The sequence below is a fragment of the Arabidopsis thaliana genome (assembly GCF_000001735.4).
Source record: "Arabidopsis thaliana chromosome 1 sequence".
Taxonomy (NCBI): domain Eukaryota; kingdom Viridiplantae; phylum Streptophyta; class Magnoliopsida; order Brassicales; family Brassicaceae; genus Arabidopsis; species Arabidopsis thaliana.
The window spans coordinates 24,598,758-24,626,320 of NC_003070.9; the positions used below are offsets into that span (position 1 = coordinate 24,598,758).

A 27,563-nucleotide genomic window follows, 5' to 3' on the forward strand; every position below is an offset into this window, starting at 1 on the left:
TTAAGTACTTTTTGCAAATGAGGGTTGAAGGGTATTCTCACATGTGTGCAATCGATTGTAGAAAATACTTATGTATTCGAGATTGAAGTTTAAGTTAAAGGCTTTGATTTTGATTCATCGTATGTATCAGACAACTAGAGTTGTCCATCCAAGTCAGATTATCCCGAATATTTGTAAGCTTCTTGACTCTACAAATTGTTTAGGTCCATTGAATATTGAAGCCGTTGGTAAGCCAATCTAGAACCATATCAAACAACAACTTCAATCGATTAGATCAATGTATTAACGATCTACTGTGATATAGTGGACAAGAATCAAGATTCAAGATTCAAGATTCATTCCTCACACACAAGCTGAGTTAAATCATCACCTTTCATCCACCTCTAAGCAACAAAAATAAAGTTCATCACTTTAAATTACTTAAGAGCTACATTTGAGCTTATGACCATGACCAAATCTGAAACAGTATCCACTCAATGTATATGTGATTCATATTTTGCAACTACTCATATAGTTCTCACAAAATATTGAATTAACCGTTGAAAACAAATATAGAACATAAGATTAAATTATAATAAACTACAATCTCTTCTTCCATTTATCATATAGAACCTAAGATCAAACGGGTAAAACCACACAGTACACACTGTAAGAAACTGAAGCTTCTCAAAAACTAGGAATCAAGATTCATTCCTCAACACAAGATGGATTAAATCTTCACTTTTCATCTACCTCGATTCAACAAGATATAAAGCTCAACACTTTATATTGCTAAGATCAAAGGTTGATTGAGCCTATGAACATGACCAGAATCTGAAACAGCATCCACTTACCAAAACTATGATTTATAATGTGAGTTAGAACACTGAAACTGTTAAACTATCCTCTGACCAAATACTGAATCATATATTACTAGACCAAAAAATGTCAAACCTTCCTCTGTTGAATTGCACTAAATTAACCGAAGAAAAAAATATGAACATGGAAAGCAATTATGCATATCTCTCACATTTTCTCATTGGCAAACTAAGTAAACTAAAATGTTGTCTTAGATTCATCATAAAAACATGAACAGATTTAATCTTAACCCTTTCATCTACCTCAATCCTCAAAACAACAAGAGAAAGTTCATCACTTTAAATTTCTAACAGCAGAGTATAAACTTATGAACAATAGATACGAAACAGTATCCACCATTCCACCTACTAAAACTGTGATTCATATGTAAGCAAGAAGAACACTGAAACCAAAATATTCATAACCCTCATATTATCTCACTAGCAAACTAAGTAAAACTACAATCTCTCCTCCAATTCATCATATATAACCCAAGATCAAATGGATTCAACCACACAGTATACCAAAGTGAGCTAATCAAAAACTAAGAATCAAAATTCATTCCTCAACACAAGACAGATTAAATCTTCACCTTTTCATCTACCTCAAACCAACAAGATATAAAGTTCAACACTTTAAATTGCTTAAAAGCAGAGTATGATCAACTAGTTAATAAACATTGACAAACAAAGTAAAACTACAATCTCTTGTTCAATTCATCACATAGAACCACAAGATCAAATGTTACAAAAACGCTAACCTTACAAAGCAAAGCTTTTGAGGAAATCAGGATCACGTTTAGCTTTCTCCTGAAACTTCTTAAACCAACGATCCAAAATATCCATAGGAACAACCAATTTACTTCCATCAACACCACAAAAAGACTGCATAAAGTTAAACAAATTCTCTCCAACTTTCATAGCCAATTTCTCAATCCTCCTCTCCGCAACAACATCCAACGACCTCAACGCTGCTACATCCTCCACCGAAACACCGATCTTCGCCGATAAGGAACTCGAATCACCCGCCGTGAGTTGCATCTTCGCTGCACTACCAGGTTCAGGCCATTGAAGTGATAAAACAGCAGAAGGTCTAGCTAAAGTTACAGCACCACAGAACACAAAAGCTGATCCTGGAGATTGAACATAAACAGCTAAAGCTTTATCTGGTGGAAGATTGAAATTGTTTAACAAGAAGATACACATCTCTGAGATTTGATCATAAGCTTCACCTGTAAAAAAAGAAAAAAGGTTGGATTTTTCGATTAGGGTTTTTGATTTTGGGAATTAGGGTTTTGAAAAGTTTGGTTTTTGGGGAGATGGGTACTTACCGACGAAGTGGTTCATGTCGAGAACCCAGTGGAATGTGTCGATTTGAGTGAAGGTTGAGATGTCTATTGGGAAACTTCGATTGGGGAAGACGACTCCGAACATTGTTGAGTTTTTGGTTTTTTTGAAAGGTTTTGATTTTTTTTTAATGTGAGTGAAGTTTTAGTTTATGTTGGTGATGGAGTGATGGAGTGATGTAGATGATTGAAAGAGAGAGGGTGAAGAATTTGAAGATGGTTCTAGAAGATTTGAGAAAGAGCTATGTACTCCGCACGAAGACTTTTTTTTGTGTGACCGCGGAAAAGATTAACGTTATTTTATTTTTTGGAAATTTCATTTTTCTACCTAAAATCATGTACAATAGAGGTGTTCAATAAATAAGAAATTCAACAGTTGAACCATTACAATAAAGATGTTGAAAAAGAAAAAAAAACTTATGTGGATTTACTTCTGTTAAATATTTTCAACATGTTGAAACCAAAAATATGGGATCATAAATGACACATATTCATTTCTGATTGGATATTAAAATTTTTAATCTCACCCTAACTATTTAACATCAAGTATACTAAAATTTTTATTTATATATATTTTTATATCAAAATTCATCATATTTTTTTTCTCTATAAATAGTTTTGTATTTATTAAACAAACTATTGGAAATGTTAAAAATTAAATAAATATTAAATTAGTAGGTGGTCGAGAAATTTATGACATGGAGTATGAAAAAAAATAAAAAAAAGTGTTGAAAAACCAAACCAATGTATATAGTCTAAGGGATGATTGGTACACCATCTATTCACGTATGAAAAATATGATTCCATTACTCTCTGCTATTTGAGATATTCATCAAGTTTGATTTACATATTTTTACGTTTGCAAAAAGTATATACTTAAAACTAGTTTTCAGCATTTTATTTCATAAAAACTTTAACTAATTCAATTCGCTCCGTCATTATTTCAGTTACTCCATAGTTCCGTTATTTATTTGACGTATTAATGAGGTCTTTCGTTAACCAAAACAAAATTATAATTTTCCTGTCTTATTCCATTAGACCATTACGCGTTTGGCATAAAGAGGCAAACTCACGTAAACCAATGTTGACTTTTCTTTTTTCGTTTGTTCTTTTTTCTTCTCTAACTTTGTTCGTAATAAGTTCAAAATTTTGTTTACTTTGCAATTGCAAAGAAACTTCTCATTACATTCCTTCACCATAAGCTTTGCCACTCCTCTATAAAAGGTTCCGTAAAATGCTTAAACAGACACATCTCTTTGAATCTGTATTTTGAAACCACTCATGGCTGCATCTACTTCTTCTTCTTCTTCATCATCATCTTCTTCTTTATCTTCTCCTTCACCTTGCACATGGAGATACATGACTTTCACGAGCTTCCATGGACCAGATGTCCGCAACACATTTCTTAGTCATTTGAGGAAACAGTTTAACACCAATGGAATTACGATGTTTGATGATCAAAGGATGGAGAGAAGCCAAACCCTTGCCCCTACTCTCACGCAGGCGATTAGAGAATCGAAGATCTACATCGTCTTGCTCTCGAAGAACTATGCTTCATCGAGCTGGTGTCTTGATGAGCTATTGGAGATTTTAAACTGCAAAGAAAAAAGAGGACAGAGAGTGATGACAATCTTCTACGGCGTAAATCCATCTGATGTGCGGAAACAAACCGGAGAATTTGGAATCGCTTTCAACGAAACTTGTGCTCGTAAAACAGAGGAGGAGAGGAGAAAATGGAGCCACGCTTTGACCTGTGTGGGCAACATAACCGGAGTACACGTCCAAGACAGGTTTGTATTTTCATTAAATTACATTTTGTCTTGCTTCTGATAGAATAGAACTGAAATCATTAAGGGGTTTTTTTTTGAACGAGTATTAGAATTTGTGATTGAATGAATGATGGATATTAGAGATAGATGTAGGGGTGGGTGGACAATTTTTGGTTTGATTTCGGTTCGTTTTAGGTTTTTTTTTTTTTTATAATAAAAATTGAAACCATATAGAAACAGTATGTAATTCAGTTTGGTTATAGTTTAGTTTTCACGTTTTTCGGTTTTATAAAAATTGAAACCATATGCATTTCTATTCTGTTCGGTTTTGGTTTGGTTTCCCACTTTTGCAAGTAATTATATGCTTTTATATAAAAATATATAAGTTTGATGCGCATAAATAAAAGTTAACGAAGAATAAAAATAATAAATCAATAATCTTCTATATATTACAAGAGGGTTTTTGGTGATTATGTGTCATGCCCACAATTACTCTCATCTATATTTTTTTTTTTACTATCCATCTTGCCAAATATTTTTAATTCTATATACTACTTATTCTTATGAATTATATTTACCAAAAAATTAAATATCTCGAATTTACAAATTAGAAAACTTATATATTTTTTTATATATTAAATGCATTGTGTTTTTTTTTTTCAATTGAAGAAAATAAACAATATAAACATATAGTTTAGGCATTTTAACACCGACAAATTCTTTCATATATTATAAATATTTAAATTAAAACTGCAAATTTTTAAGTCTAAATTTATATGAATGACGTAAATACTATTTTGTTTTTATAATATAAATCATTAAAATATTCAAAATTTAATTTGTAAGTTTATTATAGACTAAACAGTCGCGTTATTGCATGATATTTTTACATAGCATTATTTTAATTTAAAATATTTTAGCGTATTTACAGAATTTAGTTTTGACATATCGGGATTCAATATAAAAACTTGACGTACATGGGACATGGCACAGATTCTTACCTAGTTTTAGATTACTAATAAGTCAATAATTATAAGTCCAATAGAATTTTGTAATGATACTATTATTAATCACTGTCTTTTAGGGACGATGAGGCAAACATGATCGAGAAAATTGCAACTGATGTCTCAGAAAAACTGAATGCTACAGAGTCAAAGGATTTTGATGAAATGGTGGGAATTAAAGCTCATTTGACGAAAATTGAGTCTTTGCTATCTTTAGATTATGATAAAGTTAAGATCGTTGGGATCTCCGGTCCTGCAGGCATTGGTAAGAGTACCATTGCCAGAGCCTTACATAACCTACTCTCTAGCAGTTTTCATCTTAGTTGTTTTATGGAAAACCTTATTAGCCAAAGCAACCCCCATAGTTCTCTAGAGTATAGTTCGAAATTGAGTTTACAAGAGCAACTTCTCTCACAAGTTTTGAACGAAAAGGACATTAGGATACGCCATTTAGGTGCGATACAAGAAAGGCTACACGACCAGAGGGTTCTTATCATTCTTGATGACGTGACGAGTCTAGAGCAACTAGAGGTTTTGGCTAATATCAAGTGGTATGGTCCTGGAAGTAGGATCATAGTAATCACTAAAAAGAAAGATATTTTGGTGCAACATGGTATCTGTGATATATACCATGTGGGTTTTCCAACAGATGCAGATGCTCTAAAGATCTTTTGTCTATCTGCTTATAGACAAACCTCTCCACCTGATGGATCTATGAAAATTCATGAGTGTGAAATGTTTATAAAAATTTGTGGCAATCTTCCATTGCATCTACATGTTTTGGGGTCGGCGCTTCGGGGAAGGAGTTATGGCAGAGTGCAGAGTTTGTGTAATCTAGTGTCTCTGGCTGATTTTGTATAAAGCAAGACTCTATTTTATGTACTACTTATTGCAATGCTCTCTTTTTGATAATTTTTTCATACACCCTTCTATATTCTTTTCGTTGTTTGTAGTGTTGTAATTTGTAAACTTTCTTTATTATGAACATAAACATCTATGTAAAAAGACTACAATTTAGAACTTGTCTATTATGAATAAATTGTGTTTAGTGGACGTTTTTTGTTTTGTTTCAGAAACTTCAATTTCCATCACAAACTGGGATTTTCAATGAAAGTATTTTAGTCTCAATGTTGTTCATAGATTTATGACGATAAGTTGAAAACAGAAAAAGAAAACAAAGAATTATGACGATAAGTTGTGACTGATTTACTAATGAACAATTCTTGGGTTCATCCGTAGGTGAACAAATTTCATTCACCATTTTTAATAACCAATCAAAATATAACAATATGTATGTCATATTATATTTAAAAATAAATCAAAATTAAATTATACTATACTCACTCTTACCTATTGTTATTTTGTTTCGATTGTACTTTTACATACTAATTATATCAGTTTTGTTGTTTTACCTTTTTTGATAACAAATTCATGTAGCTTTAGATCAAATTCTGTATTTTTTACATCTACACATATAATATTATTGTTTTACCTTTTTTGATAACAAATTCATGTAGCTTTAGATCATTTTCTGTATTTTTTACATATACACATATAATATTATTGTGTTTGGAACATGGAAATTCGAAAAATGATGCATTTTGCTCTATGACTAGAAAACTAATTTGAAAAGGGAAAAATTGAAAAATAGTCACTTTTTCAAACATTCCAATAATCACTTTACTATTCACAATTTGAAAAGTAGTCACTTTTCACTGTTTGATTTGTACACTTAGATCTGTACAACATTTTTAGTGTACAAATGTATATAAAAATACACAACGTACACTTACATCTGTACAATAAAAGTGTTGTACAGATCTAGGTGTACAAATCAAACAGTGAAAAGTGACTACTTTGCAAATTTTGAATAGTAAAGTGACTAGTTTCCCAATTATGTTCTGAAAAGTGAATACTTTGCCAACTCACCCATTCGAAAATTGGTTCTCTCTCTCTCTCAAAATCTCTTATATGAAGTATCGAGGATCTTCACAGAAATTATACACCGATTAAATATATTATAAACGGCAGCAAGCACGATTATCTTAACATGTCACAAACACGACGATTATTGAAAACATGAAATATACAACACTGTAAAAGATGACGACGATTCACGCCCTTCACCACAGATGTACGTGGTATCTTCATGGATATGGTGGTCTACGCATTTTCAACTGCATTCATAGAGCCCTTGGTACAGACTGTAGAACATGCCATGGTACATTTTTCAACTTCTCCATTCACGATTTCACTTGCATCTAGTCACCAAAACAAAGTTTGAATGGATTATTCTCTTGTCGATTTGTTTTTTAGAAAATGATAATAATGATAATGAGTTTGAGGAGTTTGCTTTACCGGAGTTCTGGAGAATGGTTAAAGCACCGCAAACAGAGGATACACACCCCAACTTGCAGTATTCAGTGACAGCATCACCTTGAGACAAAAATCAAAATCATGAAATGAAATTTTGATCCGTACGTGTTGTAACAAATAACGTGCGTAAGAAAAGCAAAATATTAATCAATCTACCTGTGTTTTCGAGAATGTCATTCGTATATCCTCTAGGACATGTCGACTCACTAATGTCAAGACAACTCGAGTTGCGTATACAGCTTGACGGGCTACCTACCGCGAAGAGGCAAGCATTATAGAAAGTTCTAGCCTGGATGGACGGACAGCAAATATTTGCGTCAACTTGATTTTGTGCCATGAACAGACTCATTATGAGCACACTTACAATCAAAGTCTTGCCTTCCATCTTTTGATTGATTAGTTGTTTGATCACAAAAATGTATGTGGGAGAGTTGTAAGCTTGTATTGATGAAATGGTGAAGAAACAAGGCCCGCTTAAATACTAGTTGGTCTACAATTTGCAACCACAAATGTTTGATACCTTCATCATCACATACTCTATACAAGACCCAGCCATATAAATTTGACTAGTTTAGGTCCCTTGGCTGTAAAACCATGTGCATTTTTCTCATGTTATTTTGAAAAGAATAAAAAATTTGGTCCCTATCGCAAGATCAATGCCTACCTGCACCTTCGGAAATTCTATCAGCAAATTCAATGCCTACCTGCACATCCGGAAATTTTATCTTCTTCTCTTTTTTTTTTTTTTTTAAATAGGAAGAGAAAAAACTCTTTAAATTTTGTGTTACAATTCACTATTCCGTGTTAGTATTTCTTGTTATATTTTTGCATGGTCGTGCTAACCGTATATGTATAAGTAGTTTCTTATAACTTGGTTTATGACTATGAGAATTTAGAAGTGGAAAAAGTGGGTCTTTAGTTTTAGTGATTAGGATTTTAGTTTTTTTTCCCCTATTACTTTCAATGGCGTGTAAAGATTTCCTTTTTTTCTTTGCATATTTATCAATAATGCCAGAGAGGTGAAGGGGAGGGTGGTGTCCTTGTTGCTGTCCCCATTCCATTCCCTCCATAAATGATAGATCGTGGCTTGGATTAGCAACAAGATGAGGCAGTGAATTGTTTCGCTCATATCTTGTGTGATGCTTGATCGAAGGAGATTAACGTAGGGTTCCATCTAGACTATGTAAAAGAATAAGGAAAACCAAAGATGTCTAATCTAGCTTACCTCAAAGTAGACAAGCATGTGTGATACCGCAACCCTGAATTCTTGCCCTAATCTGGCTTAGCTCAAAGTTGGTAATAGTTTGCTCTAAATATATTATGAGTATTAGAAGTTTGTATCACTTCTCGTGTAAATATTTTGAATTGGAAACAAACGATTCAACTGTTAAGATTTAGTTTTTTTTTTTTTTGGTAAGGACTGTTAAGATTTAGTTGGTTACTTGGATAATATAAACTCTTGTGTAAAATAACTAAAAATGAATTATACTGTAAACAAAAATAATAGATCTCTGTTTTTGGCCTCTTAAGTGTTTATCTTCTGTAAGATGAAGCGTATAAGTAGATTAAAATCATGAAAAAAATTTTTGTAAGAGAGAGAAGTAGTTCTTAAACAAGAACTCATGATCTTTTAATAAGAAATCCCATATAAACATGTCACTAAGTTATTAGTTTAATTTTCAAATAAATTTAAATTTAGTTAAATAACTAAAATCTAGGGAATCTTTCAAAAATGGTCAGATTTCAGATGAACAAAGAAAGTAGTATCCAAGTTGAAAATAAAGTGAAGTAAATAAATATTACAAAAGACATGTTTTTACCTGTTCAATAAAGCGGGGTACAAAAACCTTCACAGCAAGCGAGGGCCAAAATCCCCAAAAATGCAGAAAAACCTCATTTATAAATGCAAATTGACATATAATTTTGTTATAATGTACTTTTCAAATAAGAATTTAAGATTATTTAATATGTTATTATTTTTTGGATGTGAGAAACTCACAAATATACCGTATAAGCTTAACATATGTATTTTTGATTTAAATTTTTATCAAAAGTTTATGATATTTTTTAAAAAAATCTAAAAACTAAAAAAAGGTTATAAAAAAAACAATAATAAATAATAAGAACCATTTTAGACTAAAAATTGAATCTTGATTATTATTGAGAAACTAAACGTCAGCGGCGCAAGTTTCAAAAGGCTTTTTATATCTTTTCCTGTTAAATGTTGCATTTCGACTTCCCTTTTACACTACAATGCTCAAAGGAGAAGTTAATACACCCTATCTTGATTCAATACTCCCTCTGTTTTTCAATATTTGTAGTTTAAGGTTTTTGCAGGAAATCTATAAATCTCATTTAATTTATCTCTTTCCTATAAAAACATCATTAATTACAACTAATCCAACCAATACAAATATATGATGTAAAATATAATTGGTTAAAAACTATTAAATACATTTAATGTTTGCCTAGAAAAGTGAAAATAACACTTATATTGAAAAAAATAAAAAACTTTTAAACTACACTTAATTAGAAATATATCATTAGTAGAATTACGACAGTTAGTATTTGAATGGTTTTGGCAATTGATTAATTTAAACTTTGTTAGTAAAGCATTTATCTTGAAATTTGTTATCAACATTGGTTACGTATTCATAAAGGAAGAGTAGTATTTTCATTGATTTATAGTCCTTGACATTTTTAAATGTGCTTTCATACATTCTTCTATATTCTTTTCGTTGTTGTTTTTTGTGTGTTGTAAACTCTCTTTATTATGAACAAAAACATCTATGTAAAAGTTTATAATTTAAAACTTGTCCATTATGAATAAATTGTGTTTACTGGACGTTTTTTGTTTTGTTTTTGAAACTTCAATATTTCCATCAAAAATTGAGATTTTCAGTGAAAGTATTTTTTCTCAATGTTGTTCATAAATGTATGACGATAAGTTGGAAAAAAACAGATTTATGACATTAATGGACTGGAAACATAAGCGTCACAAAGCGTCAAAGCGAATCCATACCAACATGAATAGACACAAGAACGACCCTATTTGTACATGTCTTCAACAAAATCAAGACTTAGCTTGTCACTAAACAAAACTCTCATTCTCTCAATAAAAAAACTGATTAAGCAAAGCCTGATTCAATTCATGACCTCCCATGTAATACCTCTCAAGAATTTCGTGAATCAAAGTCACCATCATCATCGTAACTTCACCAAGTCCATTAATCCTCAGCATCATCAAACCTAAACGTGACACAACTTCATACTCAGCCTCACGAAACCTCAAAGCTTCTCTTCTCACTTTCTTCGCAACTCTAACAAACCCTTTACGCACAACAATCTCTCTTCTCTTCACATTAACCATCTCCCAAATCGATTTCACAATCACGTAAACCAAATCCCAAACCAAACTCTTCTTGTCCAAATTCACAAGCTGAAGTATCAAACTAAACCCAGCTTCTAAAGCTAAACACCATTCTTCTTCATCATAATATTGATTCATCAACAACACACTAACAATCTTTAAACCTAGACCATTATCCAACAACGGCATTAAGAACTCTTCATCAAGGACTGTTGGCAATTCACTGAACATCAAGAGAGCTTTTTTATTCCCATCTAATGAGAGAATATAAGAACAGAGCTCGTCCCAAGGTTTGTCTCCAATGAAAACATCAACACAGACACGAGATACGATTCTTGAGAGGAGTTTAAAGTCTTCATATGAAGTTTCTTGCGAGAGAAGGCAAGTACTTACACGGTTCTTGATAACATCCAAAGACTCTGTTTTTAAACCACCACGGAAATCGTCGATATCCGTGAGAAGTGAATCGAGAAGATAGAGTGAGAAAGATCGAATCTTTGGGGTTATATCGGTACCGGAACTGTAGATTTGGAGGAGTTTTGAGACTAAGATATTTGGGAAATGTTTTGTGAAGACTTCATAGAGAAGCTTTGAAGATGAAGAAGATTGCTCTGTTTCTTTGCCGTAACAGAGGGTAGTGACGAGTTTTGTGATTTCGGTGATGTCACGTGTTGCGAGAATCTCTTTTGCTTTGTTTCCGATGTAGATACGTGATGCGGTGAGTGGTGGAGGAGGGTTTGACGAAGAAGCTACGTCGTAATGATGAGAAGTCATTTTCGTGGATCTTTTCAGAGAATATGCGAGAAAGTCTTGGTGTCAGAGACTCAGAGAGAAGGAGATAAATGATAAACACAGAAGAGTAACAGATAGATTTGATGAATCTTCTTAATATATATGATTTTTGGTTACGTACGATTCTTGGTGCTTATTCATTTAAAATGACGAAATTGCCCCTATGTAAAGAGTATGATTCTTGCCTATTCATTGGATATGACGAAATTGCTCTTGTAGAGAGATTTGGAATGAATTTTTTACATTTATTTATTAATTGAGTTCTTTTTTTTTGCGGTGAAATAACTAAAAAAATAATTTGTCTCTCTTTTCTATTTTTTTCTATTGGTGGAAAACAAAACAGAATCGAAAGTAAATAGTAATTTTGTTGAAAGGTTTATTATTCATGTATAAATGAGTCAAAACTCAAAACATAAAGGTTATCCATTGTGGAACGGTTTATGAGTTAAGTGTTATATTTATACTGATTAAAGGGAATCGTATTTTTGACAAAGTTTAATTTATTTATTAACCGATTCGAATATGGGATAAGGTACATGAATTATTCATTTGGGTAAAGTCTGAGTTACGCTGCAAGGTTTTTCAAAGGTTGTTTTTATATTTAGAAGAATTTCTGAAATGATTGTGTAATTATTTAGTAATAGAAGATGCCAAAAAAATAAAATTATATAGTGATAGAAAATGTTTTAAAACTAAAAATTTATTGGTGTTTACTTTTTAGTATTGGGTATGATTGGTACGTTTTCATTGTTACCAATCATGAAAAATTAAAAATGATATCAGTGATATAAAAACAAATACTGTCATTTCTTATACCTTGATTACCCACTATTTTATATTAACTAGTTTACCTACCTTTTTGGTTACTGATTGGATATATTATTTAGTTGGATTTTTATCACGCTGAAAGAAGAACAGATTGAAAAAAAAAATTACTTAAAGACAAACAGTTGAGTACCTTTTTATTGTTATTAAAATTTTAGTATTAATTAGTTTGTAGCCTACTAGTTCGACGATTAGGTATTGTATGTAGTATCATCAGCATGTTAGGAGCTTGGCGAAGAAATGAAGAGGGTGTCAAATCTCCACATCTTTTTCAAAATTTTCCCAACCAAAACAATCTCTAGACCAACGATTTCCGAAGGACTGAACCCATTAGTGATCATTAGGTAACACAACCGATGCGGCTAGGGACGGATCTAGAATGTAATTTAATGTGAGGCACCATATATATAAATAGTACTAAGTATAATTTAGTTACCTAAATTGTATTGTGATTATAATTTTTTTTTACAAAAATGACAATTTGGGGACTTGAACTCGGGTTAGTATGGGGCACTTGTTGCTGGAAAACCATTTGAACTAACTGAATTACAATGTTTAGTAGTAGCTTAGATAATATTTAGAAGAGTTAGTATGGGGCACTTGCCCCACCTGCCTCCAACGTGGGTTCGCCACTGGATGCGGCAAAGACATCCTACGTACCTCAAGTTAATTTGTAGTTAAACATGAAAAATCCAAAATGAATGGTATTCTCACAAAATAAATGATTGCTTTTCACAAAAAAAAAAATTAAAATTAACTCACATCAGCATATTACCAATATGGATATAACATATCATTTACAGGTATTTTGGCCAAAAACTACATTTTAGAAGTCAAAAAACAAGAATTTTACTTTGTTAAAATACTAATTGTCAATCTACATTTACAAACATAGTGAGAACTTGCATATAAAAATAATCAGCGGAGAATTTCTAATAGTCAATACATCAAAGTTGGCGATGAGAATAGAAACCAAAGTTTTAGGTCGCATAAACTGATCTGTCGAGGCCGATCCATTTTGTTTTATTTGATTACAAACGCATGTGAACAATGAAAACAATATTGAATATGAATGGCCATTATACCATTTGAACGACATCTCACGCCTAACGTACTTGAGCAACTAATACCACAAACTTGAGTCTTTGTCAAAGACTTTTTTGCATGGCTTTCCTTTTAAAAAAATTGAAACATAAATAGCTTAGCCGAACTCTTAAAAATAAACGAATTTAGTATAATCGCATCTTCTTGTTTTTGCAGCATATATATCATTTACTACTTTTACAATATAGCTTCCATTCCTCTAAAAGGTCCTTTAATATCATGTTTCTGTTATAAACTCAAAAAGAAAGTGAGATTGTGACTTGTGTACTTAGAGCTTTAGATTGTTTCTATGACAGTTTCCAAAAGTTTAGGCACTGCCAGCATGCAATCCATTGGTTATGCTACAAATATTAAATTTTGTTATCTATCACTCTCAGTCATATGTTTTAAGGCCTCTCACAATTTGCTATATATAATATGGATTTCCAAATCTTTATTGCCACACATCCACTCATACAAGATGGATAATCTAGTGTTATGTGAAGCAAACAATGTTCCTCTAACGCCCATAACGTTCTTGAAGAGAGCTTCGGAGTGTTATCCCAACCGAACTTCGATAATCTACGGGCAAACTCGCTTCACTTGGCCTCAGACTTATGACCGTTGCTGTCGTCTAGCTGCTTCTCTCCTCTCTCTTAACATCACCCGAAACGACGTTGTAAGAATTTTTATTTTGCCTTCTGATACTTATATTGGACTTTTTATTATATGCCTTTCCGAGTTACTCGTGCTCACGTGTCATAATCAGCATATGAACCACATGACTTCTCTTTTTCTTTCGTTTTAGTTTTATATCTACTGATGACTATCATATTGCTTGTATCATCCTTACTTTTCTTTAGGATGGTACTTATATTTAACGTTAACGTGTATGATGAATCTTTGTTTAGGTCTCGATTTTGGCCCCAAACGTACCTGCCATGTACGAGATGCACTTTAGCGTTCCCATGACCGGAGCCGTACTTAACCCCATTAACACCCGTCTTGACGCCAAAACCATAGCCATCATTCTCCGCCACGCCGAGCCAAAGATCTTATTTGTGGACTACGAGTTTGCTCCTTTGATCCAAGAAGTCCTCCGTCTCATACCCACTTACCAGTCACAACCGCATCCGCGGATCATATTAATTAACGAGATTGATTCCACTACAAAGCCTTTCTCCAAGGAGTTAGACTACGAGGGTCTCATCCGAAAAGGAGAACCTACGCCATCCTCCTCCGCAAGCATGTTCCGTGTCCACAACGAGCATGACCCTATCTCCTTGAACTACACGTCAGGTACCACGGCAGACCCAAAAGGTGTGGTGATTAGCCACCAAGGAGCCTACTTGAGCGCTTTGAGCTCCATTATTGGCTGGGAAATGGGGATTTTCCCTGTCTACCTCTGGACACTACCTATGTTTCATTGCAATGGATGGACGCACACGTGGTCCGTCGCTGCTCGTGGTGGTACTAATGTATGCATCAGACATGTCACTGCTCCAGAGATCTATAAGAACATAGAATTGCATGGCGTGACTCACATGTCATGTGTTCCTACGGTCTTTAGGTTTCTCCTTGAAGGAAGTCGAACCGACCAGTCACCCAAGTCCTCGCCGGTTCAGGTGTTGACTGGAGGTTCTTCTCCTCCGGCTGTCCTTATAAAGAAAGTTGAGCAGCTGGGGTTTCACGTGATGCATGGCTATGGGCTTACAGAGGCCACCGGCCCGGTTCTCTTTTGTGAATGGCAAGACGAGTGGAACAAGTAATATATATAACCATTCTGATTTTACATAATATACTACAATCTTTTATATATAATCATATTGAAGATAACAATTTTTTATTATAAAAATCCAAAATAGACTACCAGAGCATCAACAGATAGAGCTACAACAAAGGCAAGGTGTAAGGAACCTAACCCTAGCCGACGTTGACGTGAAGAACACGAAAACTCTAGAGAGTGTCCCACGCGACGGGAAGACAATGGGAGAAATTGTTATTAAAGGAAGCAGCCTAATGAAAGGGTATCTAAAGAATCCTAAAGCAACATCTGAAGCATTTAAACACGGATGGCTTAACACGGGAGACATAGGTGTGATTCATCCTGATGGATATGTAGAGATCAAAGATCGATCCAAAGACATCATAATCTCGGGAGGTGAGAACATAAGTAGTATTGAGGTCGAGAAAGTTCTTTACATGTATCAGGAAGTGCTCGAGGCTGCGGTTGTAGCCATGCCTCATCCTCTATGGGGTGAAACCCCGTGTGCGTTTGTTGTTCTAAAGAAGGGTGAAGAGGGATTGGTGACTAGTGAAGGAGATCTCATTAAATATTGCCGTGAGAATATGCCGCATTTTATGTGTCCGAAAAAGGTGGTGTTCTTTCAAGAGCTTCCAAAGAATAGTAACGGAAAGATCCTAAAGTCTAAGTTGAGAGACATCGCTAAGGCATTGGTGGTCAGGGAGGACGATGCCGGCTCCAAGAAAGTTCATCAACGCAGTATCGAACACGTTAGTTCGAGGCTTTAGCGTTACTATTCATCGATGTGTTTATGTATATGCGTATGTTTGGATTGATATGTTTCTTAGTTTACATGTATGGATTGTTAAATTTACGCTAATAATTAAAATGAAGTTATTCAACAAATATTGCATCTTTTATTTGTCTAAAAAAATGGTAAGACAAAAAGAGGAAAAAATTCCACGTGGATTCAACAAAATAAAATTGAAGAAGATAATCTCAAAATTCTTAAGGCTCAGGATTCGCCACTTGGAAAACATTCATATCTCTTCACTTTCACTAGAACACAGCTCCTGAAGCTGAAGAAGTAGAAAAAAAAAACATTGCGACAACATAACAAAAACAAAAGAACACAACATGAGTGACACTAAAACGGTGCGTTTTGGTCTTCTTGGATGTATCAGATTCGCATCAAAGTTCGTCAGAACAGTAACAGAATCCTCAAACGCCGTCATTATCGCCATCAGCGATCCATCACTCGAAACCGCAAAAACCTTCGCCACCGGGAACAATTTATCGCCGGAGACCGTCACGATATACGGAAGCTACGAGGAGCTTTTAAACGATGCAAACGTCGACGCCGTTTACTTGACGATGCCGGTGACGCAACGAGCGAGATGGGCTGTGACGGCGGCAGAGAAGAAGAAGCATGTTCTTGTTGAGAAACCACCAGCTCAAGACGCGACGGAGCTGGAGAAGATTGTGGAGGCGTGTGAATATAACGGTGTTCAGTTTATGGACGGTACGATTTGGTTGCATCATCAACGGACGGTTAAGATTAGAGATACGATGTTTGATTCTGGATTGCTTGGAGATGTTCGCCACGTAAGCGCTCTGCCTTTTTATTCAAATTGCAAAATTGGTCCATAGAATCTTTGACTTTATTTATTGCCCCACATATAAGTTAGAATAACACATAAAACCTTTCAATTGTACTAGAACTAGAGTAGAGTTTTTAAGGTGTTCAACGTGTAAGATGTTGTTTCGAATGATAACGAACGATAGGTTTCGTCACTTAGTTTAAGTTATATTAAACTATTCATGAGCATACGTTGAAGGATTGAATCTAATCTATAATGTTTCACTTATCATTACGCCTAAAGTATATATGAAACATTCTCTGACACATGTTGCAGATGTATAGCACGATGACCACTCCGGTACCGGAGCAAGTATTGGAAAGACTGACTAAAGAAGCTATGGGTTTAGCCGGAGCTATCGGAGAGCTTGGATGGTATCCTATAGGCGCAGCTTTGTGGGCTATGTCTTACCAAATGCCGATATCGGTCAGGGCTCTTCCCTCCTCTGTCTCCACAAACTCGGTTGGCACTATCTTGTCCTGCACTGCCTCTCTTCAGTTCGGTTCAACTGCAACCACAACCGCAATCGTTCATTGCTCTTTCCTCTCTCAACTTTCAACGGACTTAGCTATCTCAGGTTCTTACCATTGTCTTTATTATACCATAAGTTGAAATAGAAATAGTAATAGTCTAGGGGACTATAATCAAACTGACCCGAATCGAACCGAATTTTAAAAACTAATTCAAAAACCAAATAAGTAGTATAGTTTGGTTAAAATGGTCATATTCAATGTAAAACCGTATAAAACAATCTATAGTAGATTTAGTTCTACATTTTATTTAAATTTCCAAAACCCTTATTAAAGACTAATGTATATGTAAAATATAAGTGATCAGCTTTGTACTAACATCAAATGTCAAAATGAATGTTCAGGCTCAAAAGGGTCGATTCAAATGAATGACTATGTGATACCCTACAAGGAGGACAAAGCTTGGTTCGAATACACAAGTGGTGCGAAGTTTGTGGACATGCACATTGGTTGGAATGTGACGCCAGAGAGAGTTACAGTGGACTGTAGCGGAACTCCGGAGACGCAAGAGGCAATGATGCTGAGAGAGTTCACGCGGCTTGTGGAAGGAATCAAGCGTGGCGACTTAGAGGCTGATCGTAGGTGGCCGGATATAAGTAAGAAGACGCAGTTGATCGTTGATGCTGTAAAGAAATCTGTTGATATTGGTTGTGAAGTGGTTCATCTGTGAAACTTGTTGAAATCTTCTGCTAATTAGATTATGATATTTATGTTAGTGTCATTGATACATGCTTTATGGTAACTAACTTTTATAAGTCGAAGATGATATGTACTTCATATTTTTATTTGGCACTCCATATGTACTCAAAACTGAGATATGTTAGGTCAGTAGAAGTAGGTGGAGTTTAAGTTTAGTTCTGAATCTCGATACAACTAAGAAGCTCCATAATCCAATACAGCTATATAAAAAGAGAAAATATAAGAATACTTTCTATCTTATTAAAATAATAAAATGTTAAAAAAATTTAGCATGAGTCGAAATTCTTACACATGTCTCAATTTTGTTTTTCCAAAATTTTGCAAATTTATTTCTTTTATCTTGACCAGAAGGCATATTTTATTTGTACATTATAAAGAATGTATTAAATTGTGGATTTCTTTCTTTTTCTCTTTGGATTTCTTTCTATTTATTTATATAAAATATCAAATAAAAAAAATTTAATTATTTAAGTGAAAATTGAAAATAAAAAACTAATTAAGGTTTCATTTTAATAGCAAACGCCACCACCTATTTTTGTTGTCTATATAAACTTTTTATCTCTTCGTAAAACAACATACGACCCACATATATATAACCTCATCATCTCTCTCACATATATTCACATCCTTGTCTTATCTCTCTTAGTGTACATCTCAAAATCAGTATCTTCTCATTCTCTCTAAACTTTTCCATTTCATCATCTATCCAAGTCACGAATGCTGTCATCGGATCCAAAAAGCACATGGATCCTCATATATTGGCTCGACCGGATTCGGATCAGTAAACTTCGAGATGATGTGTGGTCATGATCCTAGCGAGGTGTTGTCCAAACGATGATATAGAGTATGTCTTATTCATATAGTTATGCAAGTATCTTTTTTTTTAAAAAATCAATCTCTTGCCTTAATCACATAGTTACATGATATTATTGATATACAGTTATGCCTTATACATATGTTAGTTTCATTAATGCATTTGTTGCAGATACACTTTTCTCTTCTACCATATACGAAAAGCTATCATAACCAACATTGGATCTCTTGCTGCTCATTCTAATCACGTTGCGAAATCGATATCCAAGGTTTCTCTCTATTTTCAGTATTTTTTCTATAAATTATCAGAAACTTTTTGAAAACATAAAATGTAGCTTACATTGATATAGCTTATAGGTGCTATAGGTTTTCAATATCAGGAAATTTTTAAGTAGACTTTAAAATCACTAGTTCAATAACATTATATATCATGAAACTTTTAAAAATCTATGATTGGATAACATAGGATTTATTATTTTAATACAAATCATTTGAAAATGTTTGATTGAATACACCCTTTTAATTGTATGAAACATGCAATGTTTTATTCATCGATCAAAACATCCTAGGATACATGCAATAGCCGAGAATTATATGATAAAAAAAATCAAAATGTAACCATGTTGAAATGAGAAAATTACCTCAAGCTATAGTACCACTATGAGATCTATTTTGTAGGTTACAAAAAAAATAGAAAAGAAATTTTGTAAACTACTCAGTATATATGCCGAATATGCCATTCTATCCGTCGGCCAACCCCTAGTTTGAGTTTAGCTCAGCTAACATAGAGATGTTTTCCGGTGCAAAAAGCATACTTTTTACGCTAAAGAATACCTATCCACTAGCCGAGCTAAGCATGGACGACTATGGGTTAGCAGATGAAGTGAATGGTATATTCGAGATATGTAACTAAGTAGTTACGAAGTTTCCTTTTTTATCTTTTTTTGTAGCTTACATTGATATAGCTTATAGGTGCTATAGGTTGTTGTAATTTCTCATCTCGATATCGTCACACTTTCACTGTAATTTCCGTTTATGTAAATTTTAAACGAATACATTTCTTTAATACATCTAAATGTGCCAATGGACATATAGTTGTATGAAACATGCAATGATTTATTCATAGCTCCAAACATCTATACGATGCAGACAATAACCGAGAATTCTATGATAAGGAAAGAAAAACGTAACCACTTTGACATGAGAAAATTACCTCAAGCTATAGTACTCAGGAGATCTAATTTGTAAGATACAAATAAAAATACAATTTTTTTTTTAGCTAGTCAGTTACAGTCGCAAATTTCTCGTTAGGTTTATCTGCTAATCCATTGTCTTGGTTTACCTTGGCTAATGTAGATATGATTTCTAGTGCAAAAAGCATGAAGCGGGGAACATCAAACTGTTATGATCATATAATATAGCCAATTCGTAATCGTAGTTCATGCTTACCTATATTATGGGGCTATACTATATAATTATAATAATTTGGTGTTCTCCCGTGTCATGTTTCTTACGCTATGGAACATCTCTCCATTAGCCGAGTTAAGCATGGACTCTGGGTTGACCGGTGAGCTAAACTAGAAATTCACAAATTTTTGTGCTATAGTTTGAGGTAAAAAACTTTTATCTCGATATTGTTTACGCTTTGACTCTCTTTATAAGTTATAAATAAAATGGTGTACTTTCCGTTCAATTCATCGGGCAACCCATAGTCTAGACTTGACAATTATAGAACCATTATAACTTGATGTTTTCTCACATCATGTTTTTTGCAGTGAACTTCTTAACCCATAGTCCAAGTTTAGCTTGGCTAATGAGAAGATGTAATCTCGTGTGAAAAACGCGATGCGTGGTATCACCATGTTAATATGGTCATATAATATAGCCAAGATAAGAATGAATTATTGGTTGTATGATGAATTGAACATAACGCTCCATATGTAATTGAGTAGATAATTCACAAAGTTTGCTTTTGTAATTTACAAAGGTACCTCTCGTGGGTAGTGGGTAGTGGGTAGTATTGCTTGAGGTAGGTTCTCATCTCAATGTTACGCCTTCACTCTCTACTCACATCATTCTAGGTTATTGTTTTCTATCATTTGCATGTTTTTTTTTCTTAAATCATTTGCATGTTTGTTTAGATAATGCCATGTTTTCATGCCAATGCCTCATTGTTTCTATTTACGTTTGTGTTCAACCGTTCTATTATCTTTGATGATAAGGTGAACTTTTTCAAAAATGAGAGCACGACATTGATAGCATAATTAACTTAATATTTAGTTTACAATACATAAACGTTTAAATGGTTTATCCACGTAAGCAAACACTAGAATTGACTTTTGGTCGATCAATCGATAGTGACCATAACATATCAGAAATGGTTTGTGAAACTCTCACTGTACATAATAGAGTTATGAAGCTGATGCACCAAATTAAGAATCCAAATTCAGCAAAAAAAAAAACAAAAAAAACGAAAGCTCAAAGCTTCAAGGTTAGATCTGGAAGAGAACTTTCCATATCCATCGCTTGCTTGACGTCCAAGAAATCCATTTTTCTTTCACCTAAATTATCATTACCCGCTTCAACCGCAACCGCATTCGTAGCTTGCCGGAAACTCCCCGGCCAGAGCATCTCGGCCTCGTCGTCCTCCACGTAAAAAGGTATACAATTACCGAAATACCCCTGGTTGAACCTGGCAATGTTTCTAATAAGTGTTTCTGGTGTCTGCCTTGTCATGCTGACGTCGTGCGCCGAGGAATGTGCCCGGATTCCCAAAGTCCTGAACGATGTCATGTTCCCGTTTCCGCTTCCGTGAAGCGGCAAACACGAGAGAGCGGCTGCTGTGGCAGCAGCCGCATAATTGCTACTTGATCCTCTACCGGGGAAGACCCCAGCAAGACCCATACGCATAGCGCGTTTGGCGAGTGTTCTCTCACGTTTGTGAGCGTTTTGGTGACCACCTAGCGCTTGAGAGCTATAGAACTTCCTTTGGCAGTAGTTACAAGAGAAGACTCTCTTTGATACAGATGGTTGTTGTTGCTGCTGCTGCTCCGGGTTACTACTCTCACTCGTGCTCGAAAGTGGCAGCGTCAAAGACGATGATTCAAGATCCAGATTATTGTTGTTGTTGTTGTTGAAACTGAGGCTAAGATTCAGCGAGATTGGTTTGTAATCTTCCCCAACCGGAGACAAGTTTGAGGCCACTTGGCTGCTACTACTGCCCGATGAAGCTTCAATTTCGAGGTCTAATATTGGTCTCATGATTTATGGCAGAAACTTTACGTTGTTTTTTCTTTTTCTGCAATGATTTTGTATTGAAGGGAATGTTAAAATTATTTTGATCAAAAGGAATAATTTAAAGAAATTGGATTGTTTCTGTCCAAACAAAGTCGATAATGCATACAAAATATTCTAACAAAAATAATAATTATTTCAGAAATAGATAGTGGAGGAAACATTGGTGTGACCATAAATGGTCCTAACGAGTCAATGAGTAGACAACATCAGAAGTGCCAAATTTAGTACTGACACATCCATCCATATATCAACCAGTCAACTCTAACTAATTACATTCTTCTATTTCTCACTAAACTAAACTTAAATAGTTTCCAAATAATTTCTAGATTCTTTTATCATCTAGCAACTAAGTTTAATTTCTATTGAGACAGAAATAACACAAAACTTTAGATCACAAAAATTGTAATTCAGTTACTTGGTTTTGCTTTCATTAACAATGAGAACCCAACAAAGAAAAAAACATAAATATACACAAAGCGACAAACAAACAAAAAACCCGACAAATAAAACACATATACTCAAAGGAATAAACAAAAAACAGACAAACATATATAGCGAAAAGATCACCGACAGCAAAATCAACTTACTTACGAAGCAGATCCATCAACTAAACAATTATCATCTCCAAGGAAATATATTTATTTATTTAATTTTTAGGGTATCCAATGTTTTTGAGCAAAACGAAAAAGAGGTAAAAAAGAAAAAGTTGAAACTTAAGTTGCTGACACATAAATGGCAATAATATATGTGACCCATTCATATCTAATTTAAAAGTTATACAACCATGCTAACAATTGTTGATCAAACATCATAACTTCAAATATTGAGAAAGAATTGTCAATTAATCCAAGAACATAGAAATTGAGAGTCTTAGATTTCCAAAGAAAACCAATAAAGAAAGATGAAAGAATATTCATACCTTATATAGTTAGGATGATGAAGAGACCAAGGCTTGGGATTTGAGAGAAGAAGTGGGAGTTATGAACAGATTTGAGTCCATCGATCTCGAGGTTATTTTGGGGACTTAAAAAGAAAGAGAAGAAGTGAGAGATATGAGAGAGAGACAGAGAGAGTTAAATTGTGAGTGTTATGTTTGGTTTGGGAGCACAAAAGAGGAGAGAGTGGAATGTGTATAGTGTAAGATGATGTTTTATTATGGGAAAAGCTAAGGTTGCTGTGAGTGGGAGTGGAGGGGACAATGGTGGGACGTCTCACACTTAAGTCAGACCACAGTTTTTTTTTTCTTCGGATAATTTTCTTTATCTAATAAAAATACATATAATCATGTAAGTGTGATGGTTCAATTGGTTTCATACTCAGGGTCCATAATAATTACTCTATTAATTAAAATTCAGTTAAAGGTGAAAGTTGGCAGTGCAAGTGCGGCCAATTGAACCAGTTAGATGTTGCTTTTAGTATTATCGGATCTGAGTTCAAATCTAAGATAAATGATTTAAAATCTATGAATTTATCACAATTTGTTTTGTCAAAAGTTGGTATTCAACTAAAAAGGATTACAAAAGAAAAATTTGGAATTTCCAGTTATGAAAATGGCAAAAAAGTTAGTAATATTCAAATCCAGTATGAATCATTTACGATCTATGAATCCATCACGAATACAAACCAAAAATTTAGATTTTTTTAAATATTGTAAAGTAGTAAAAACTCGGTAATTTTTAAGTATTTTGGTGTGTTTTCACCGAGAGTTACCGGTTTAACCGATAGAATTTATCAAAAAAAAATCGGTAATTTGTAAAGCTAAAAAAATCTGAAGAAAAAACCATAAATACTAAATAAATTCGACTTCCACGTTTACCATATAGAAGTTGTTACAAATTTATTGTGGATAGTCACACATTGATAAGATACAATAAATTCACTTTGAAGAAATTTAAAAAGAATCCATTTCCAAATATGAAAACAGGAAAAACAAAGAAATTAATCTTATAGATAAGAAGATGTTAGGTTAATCGATTATACGAGTTTAACCAATTTAGTCAAACGTCTAGATGATTAATTGGATCTTGACATATACTAGCTCATAACGTGAGACTGAGCGCCTAACCGATTAACTAAACTAGCTAATGTCTAATGAACTAATTTAGCTAATACAACCCCATTAGACAATAATAGTAAGCATAATTTTGGTAAGTTTAGTTAGAATTAAAGAATTTGTTGACTAAAATTCGAATAGGTTTTTTACTTTTTCTTTGTTAGAGTACATCTTTGTAGTTAGTTAAAAAAAGAAGAAGTTTTCCAAAAAAAATGTTGTATGTTGTCAGTGGTGAGGATAAAATATTTAGTTAGTAAAAGAAAGAAAGGTCTTCAATTCCGAGTTTCCGACATGTTCGTTCCCTATTTGTTTATGAAGGCTTACTTTTGCGTTTCTCTAACTATTACCTTTGTTTTGTTTGCTATAGAATGGTTGGCCATTATCGATGGGATTTTGGAGCTGACGAGGAACAATGGAACATAGATAAGCTTGGCGCATATTATTTGATTTAATACTATTATAGTTTTTTTTTCTTCCTTTGCCATGATTTATTAGTTTAGAGTCAATTTGGTGAATGACACAAAGTAAAGTAAATAGTTTATTGGTGGATGCCTAATTAGGTCAAACAGATATGAAGGCAATTTTTCAATTTTCTCATGTATGTAACTTTTATTCCCCAACAAGTTATTTTTATATGGACCTCTAAAATATGAAATAAGTTTTAATCAAAACTAAAAACTAAATCCAAAAATAGTTTTAACTTTTAGTTATTAAATTTCATATCGTAACAGTTAAATAAAAATAAATGTATTATATATATAGATATAACATTTTTGTTACTAATAGACTTGCACAGTGTGGTACAGTTTTGTCTCCAATCGAAGCCCAAAATCTTTGAAAACCATCCAAAAATTAAGCAAAACATATGTTTTTTTTTTTTTTTTGCAAAGAAGCAAAACATATGCTCCTTACACTCATTGTTATTTTTAACTGCCACAACTATTGTTCTTTATTGTCATCGAGCACAATTCTCAACTATTATTGTTCTTTCTCGGTTTTTATTGCACGTCTAATTTTACAATTTACCAAAAAAATATCTAAATAAAAATAAATAAAATAGTAAAAATATCTCTTTCAAATGGGCAGTAGAAGTTTTGTACCCATATACATTTTACGGGACATTGATGTGAGAGGTGAGATCAGGAGCAGTTCTTAAGTCTGAGATAAGAGTCCAAAGTTGAAGTAAAGATCATCACTACACAGAAAGCTTATCCCCGTAGGACCACAACAACTAGTTCCATTGTTTTTTTCTTCAGTCTCTCCACTTAGGTATGTTCTTGTCCAATACACTTATTCTATTCCTCTTTTACACAAAATTATTAATATATTAGTTTTTTTTTATATCAATTGTTCATATGATCATGTGAAATTTCTAAAAATAGAGAATCGAAGGTTTTGGAGTATAGTAGATGTAGGGTGTAGATTCCGTTCTTTAACAAGTCAACTATTTTTTGTTAGAGTTTGAAAGGATAAAATTCTATGTTTGGTGTTGGAAGTGGGCAGATTATTCGCCATTTCTCATGCATCATGATATCTTTTTCAACTCAATTATTTCTATTCATTATGGATGAAAAATGATGGACATACTTTAGATCATTGTATCAAGTCTATAGAAACATTCTCTCTCTTTTTTAACAACCAGATAATATAAACTTGAAATCTATACTAACTTCCCGATCATGTAATATTTTCATCTAAAACGTTTATAGTGGCCAACCATGATCACACTCGTACTAGAAAGGCGCAAACTCTAATATCGATCCCCAACCCTAAGATGACTATTTCAACAACTAAACGAGTTTTCTAAAGATTAGCATAGTACTTTGGATATTATGAAATAGTTGTATATTTGAAATAAATTATAATTATTCTTATCCATAGTACAATAATACATGTTTTTCTATGACAAATTGCTAGTTACGTCAATTAAAAGCTTAGTTGGCGTAGTAACTATATTTTCAATGGCAGTAACAAAAATATTTGACATTAAATTTCCACTTAGAAATAAAAACTTATTTCAGTCTTACAAAAAAAAAAAGTTATTCAAGAACGAGAAAAGTATTTTGATACCAATATTTTAAGATTTTTTTTCACGTTTTGTTTCGTTTAGTCATGATATCTTCATTGAAACAAAAATAGAAGTAATAAAAGTAAATAACTATAATAATAGAAAATATCTGTTTAAATTTTAGGTTTTAATCCATCAAAAAGAAATAACTTTATTCAAGAAACTAACATAAAAGTATTTATATGTATAAAATTGAAGAACTATAAGGATGGTGGCAGCATCCCATAAAAAGATTCTTTATGTTATTTGTGTTTTCCTTTTAATTTTATTTTTCTATTTAAAGAAGAAAGAAAAGTGAAGTAGCTCCTCAGTGCATGGGGAGGACATCTGAAAATTTTGCTTTTTTTGTTTTGTTTTTTTTAGTGTTTAAAGTGTTGAAGTTTGAGAACACTTTAGATTCTTTAAAACTAGTTATCTTGACCTTTGCTGTGCCTTGGTAGCCTCTCCTCACCCATTGGACCTTTGCTTCTTTATTTGTTTTGTATGTTCTTTTCTCTCTTCTCTTTCTTTTTCTTATCACCCAAAAATACTTTTTCATGTCTAATCACATAATGCGAATCTCTTTCCACATTATGTATAATTGACATCCGCCGTTACTTCGCTTCTACGTCCAAACACAACTTGATTGTTCAATAGTTTTTTTCTATAGTTGTTACTATACGAAAATACTTCATTTTCGCATATCAATTTTCCAATTCACACAATCAATTGGTAATGACTAGATTGACAATTTTCTTCCAAAAATAAAGAATAGATTGACATGTGGCTTCCAATTATTTGCGTATATAATTTATACAAGACTAAAAAATCACAATTCACAATTGATTCATAGTCATGATGTTATAGTATAATTATGCTATTGCCGATTAATCCATTTTCTCTTTTTTTTTTTGTTGATATGATGAGCATTTTGTTTCGCCTATAACAACCTTTTAATGATATCTAGCTATGGTTATGTAAGTTATTTTTTGTATAAACTATTTATTTGCATAACATCAGATATTCCGTAAAGATTATTTTCCGAATTAAAATTAAGATTTTTCAAAGAAGTGTGGGGATACGCTATTTGCAAAATAAAGTAGATCATCAAATCTTTATGTACATTGACATATTTTGGAATTTGTATGTAGTTTTCCTTTGTTTCCAAGCCCTGAAAATTTTGTTTTTCTGTTTGTCAACACATGTATTTTGATTTTTTCTGTCTGAGTTTGATACTTTCAATTTTTTATTCAGTTTTAATGTGCATTCTTAACTTTTGTGCAGATTAACAAAATCTATAGCCACATGCTTGTTCCCTTTACTAAAACGTTCACTATTT

At 33.2% G+C, this 27,563-nt stretch overlaps 7 protein-coding genes and 1 non-coding gene across 8 annotated transcripts; 3 read left to right on the forward strand and 5 right to left on the reverse strand.

Annotated features, from left to right (window-relative positions):
- Positions 1-1,181: 1,181 nt before the first annotated feature.
- Positions 1,182-2,551, reverse strand: AT1G66080 (hikeshi-like protein). The gene is made up of 2 exons (NM_105279.5): positions 2,168-2,551; positions 1,182-2,068 (listed from the first exon to the last, which is right to left on the reverse strand). Exons 1-2 carry the CDS (start codon positions 2,268-2,270, stop codon positions 1,599-1,601), a joined length of 573 nt encoding a protein of 190 aa, NP_176782.1. The 5' UTR covers positions 2,271-2,551; the 3' UTR covers positions 1,182-1,598.
- Positions 2,552-3,275: 724 nt separating this feature from the next.
- Positions 3,276-6,006, forward strand: AT1G66090 (Disease resistance protein (TIR-NBS class)). Its single transcript, NM_105280.3, has 2 exons — positions 3,276-3,972; positions 5,036-6,006. Exons 1-2 carry the CDS (start codon positions 3,464-3,466, stop codon positions 5,814-5,816), a joined length of 1,290 nt encoding a protein of 429 aa, NP_176783.1. The 5' UTR covers positions 3,276-3,463; the 3' UTR covers positions 5,817-6,006.
- Positions 6,007-6,669: 663 nt separating this feature from the next.
- MIR5014b lies at positions 6,670-6,810 on the reverse strand. The gene has a single exon (NR_139503.1). It is a non-coding gene; the product is annotated as a microRNA ath-MIR5014b precursor (primary transcript).
- AT1G66100 (Plant thionin) lies at positions 6,781-7,965 on the reverse strand. Its single transcript, NM_105281.3, has 3 exons — positions 7,488-7,965; positions 7,314-7,391; positions 6,781-7,216 (listed from the first exon to the last, which is right to left on the reverse strand). Exons 1-3 carry the CDS (start codon positions 7,714-7,716, stop codon positions 7,119-7,121), a joined length of 405 nt encoding a protein of 134 aa, NP_176784.1. The 5' UTR covers positions 7,717-7,965; the 3' UTR covers positions 6,781-7,118.
- A 2,371-nt stretch (positions 7,966-10,336) lies between these two features.
- On the reverse strand, positions 10,337-11,612 carry AT1G66110 (hypothetical protein (DUF577); the record flags this gene model as incomplete). Its single annotated transcript, NM_105282.2, has 2 exons — positions 10,502-11,612; positions 10,337-10,379 (listed from the first exon to the last, which is right to left on the reverse strand). The coding sequence occupies exons 1-2, from the start codon at positions 11,473-11,475 to the stop codon at positions 10,337-10,339; spliced, it is 1,017 nt and encodes a 338-aa protein (NP_176785.1). The 5' UTR covers positions 11,476-11,612.
- Positions 11,613-13,862: 2,250 nt separating this feature from the next.
- Positions 13,863-16,048, forward strand: AAE11 (AMP-dependent synthetase and ligase family protein). Its single transcript, NM_105283.3, has 3 exons — positions 13,863-14,080; positions 14,313-15,166; positions 15,267-16,048. Exons 1-3 carry the CDS (start codon positions 13,883-13,885, stop codon positions 15,931-15,933), a joined length of 1,719 nt encoding a protein of 572 aa, NP_176786.1. The 5' UTR covers positions 13,863-13,882; the 3' UTR covers positions 15,934-16,048.
- An 11-nt stretch (positions 16,049-16,059) lies between these two features.
- AT1G66130 (NAD(P)-binding Rossmann-fold superfamily protein) lies at positions 16,060-18,203 on the forward strand. Its single transcript, NM_105284.4, has 3 exons — positions 16,060-16,750; positions 17,062-17,362; positions 17,660-18,203. The coding sequence occupies exons 1-3, from the start codon at positions 16,283-16,285 to the stop codon at positions 17,983-17,985; spliced, it is 1,095 nt and encodes a 364-aa protein (NP_176787.1). The 5' UTR covers positions 16,060-16,282; the 3' UTR covers positions 17,986-18,203.
- A 2,869-nt stretch (positions 18,204-21,072) lies between these two features.
- On the reverse strand, positions 21,073-23,360 carry ZFP4 (zinc finger protein 4). Its single transcript, NM_105285.3, has 2 exons — positions 23,044-23,360; positions 21,073-22,125 (listed from the first exon to the last, which is right to left on the reverse strand). Exon 2 carries the CDS (start codon positions 22,086-22,088, stop codon positions 21,306-21,308), a length of 783 nt encoding a protein of 260 aa, NP_176788.1. The 5' UTR covers positions 22,089-22,125; positions 23,044-23,360; the 3' UTR covers positions 21,073-21,305.
- Positions 23,361-27,563: the final 4,203 nt, after the last annotated feature.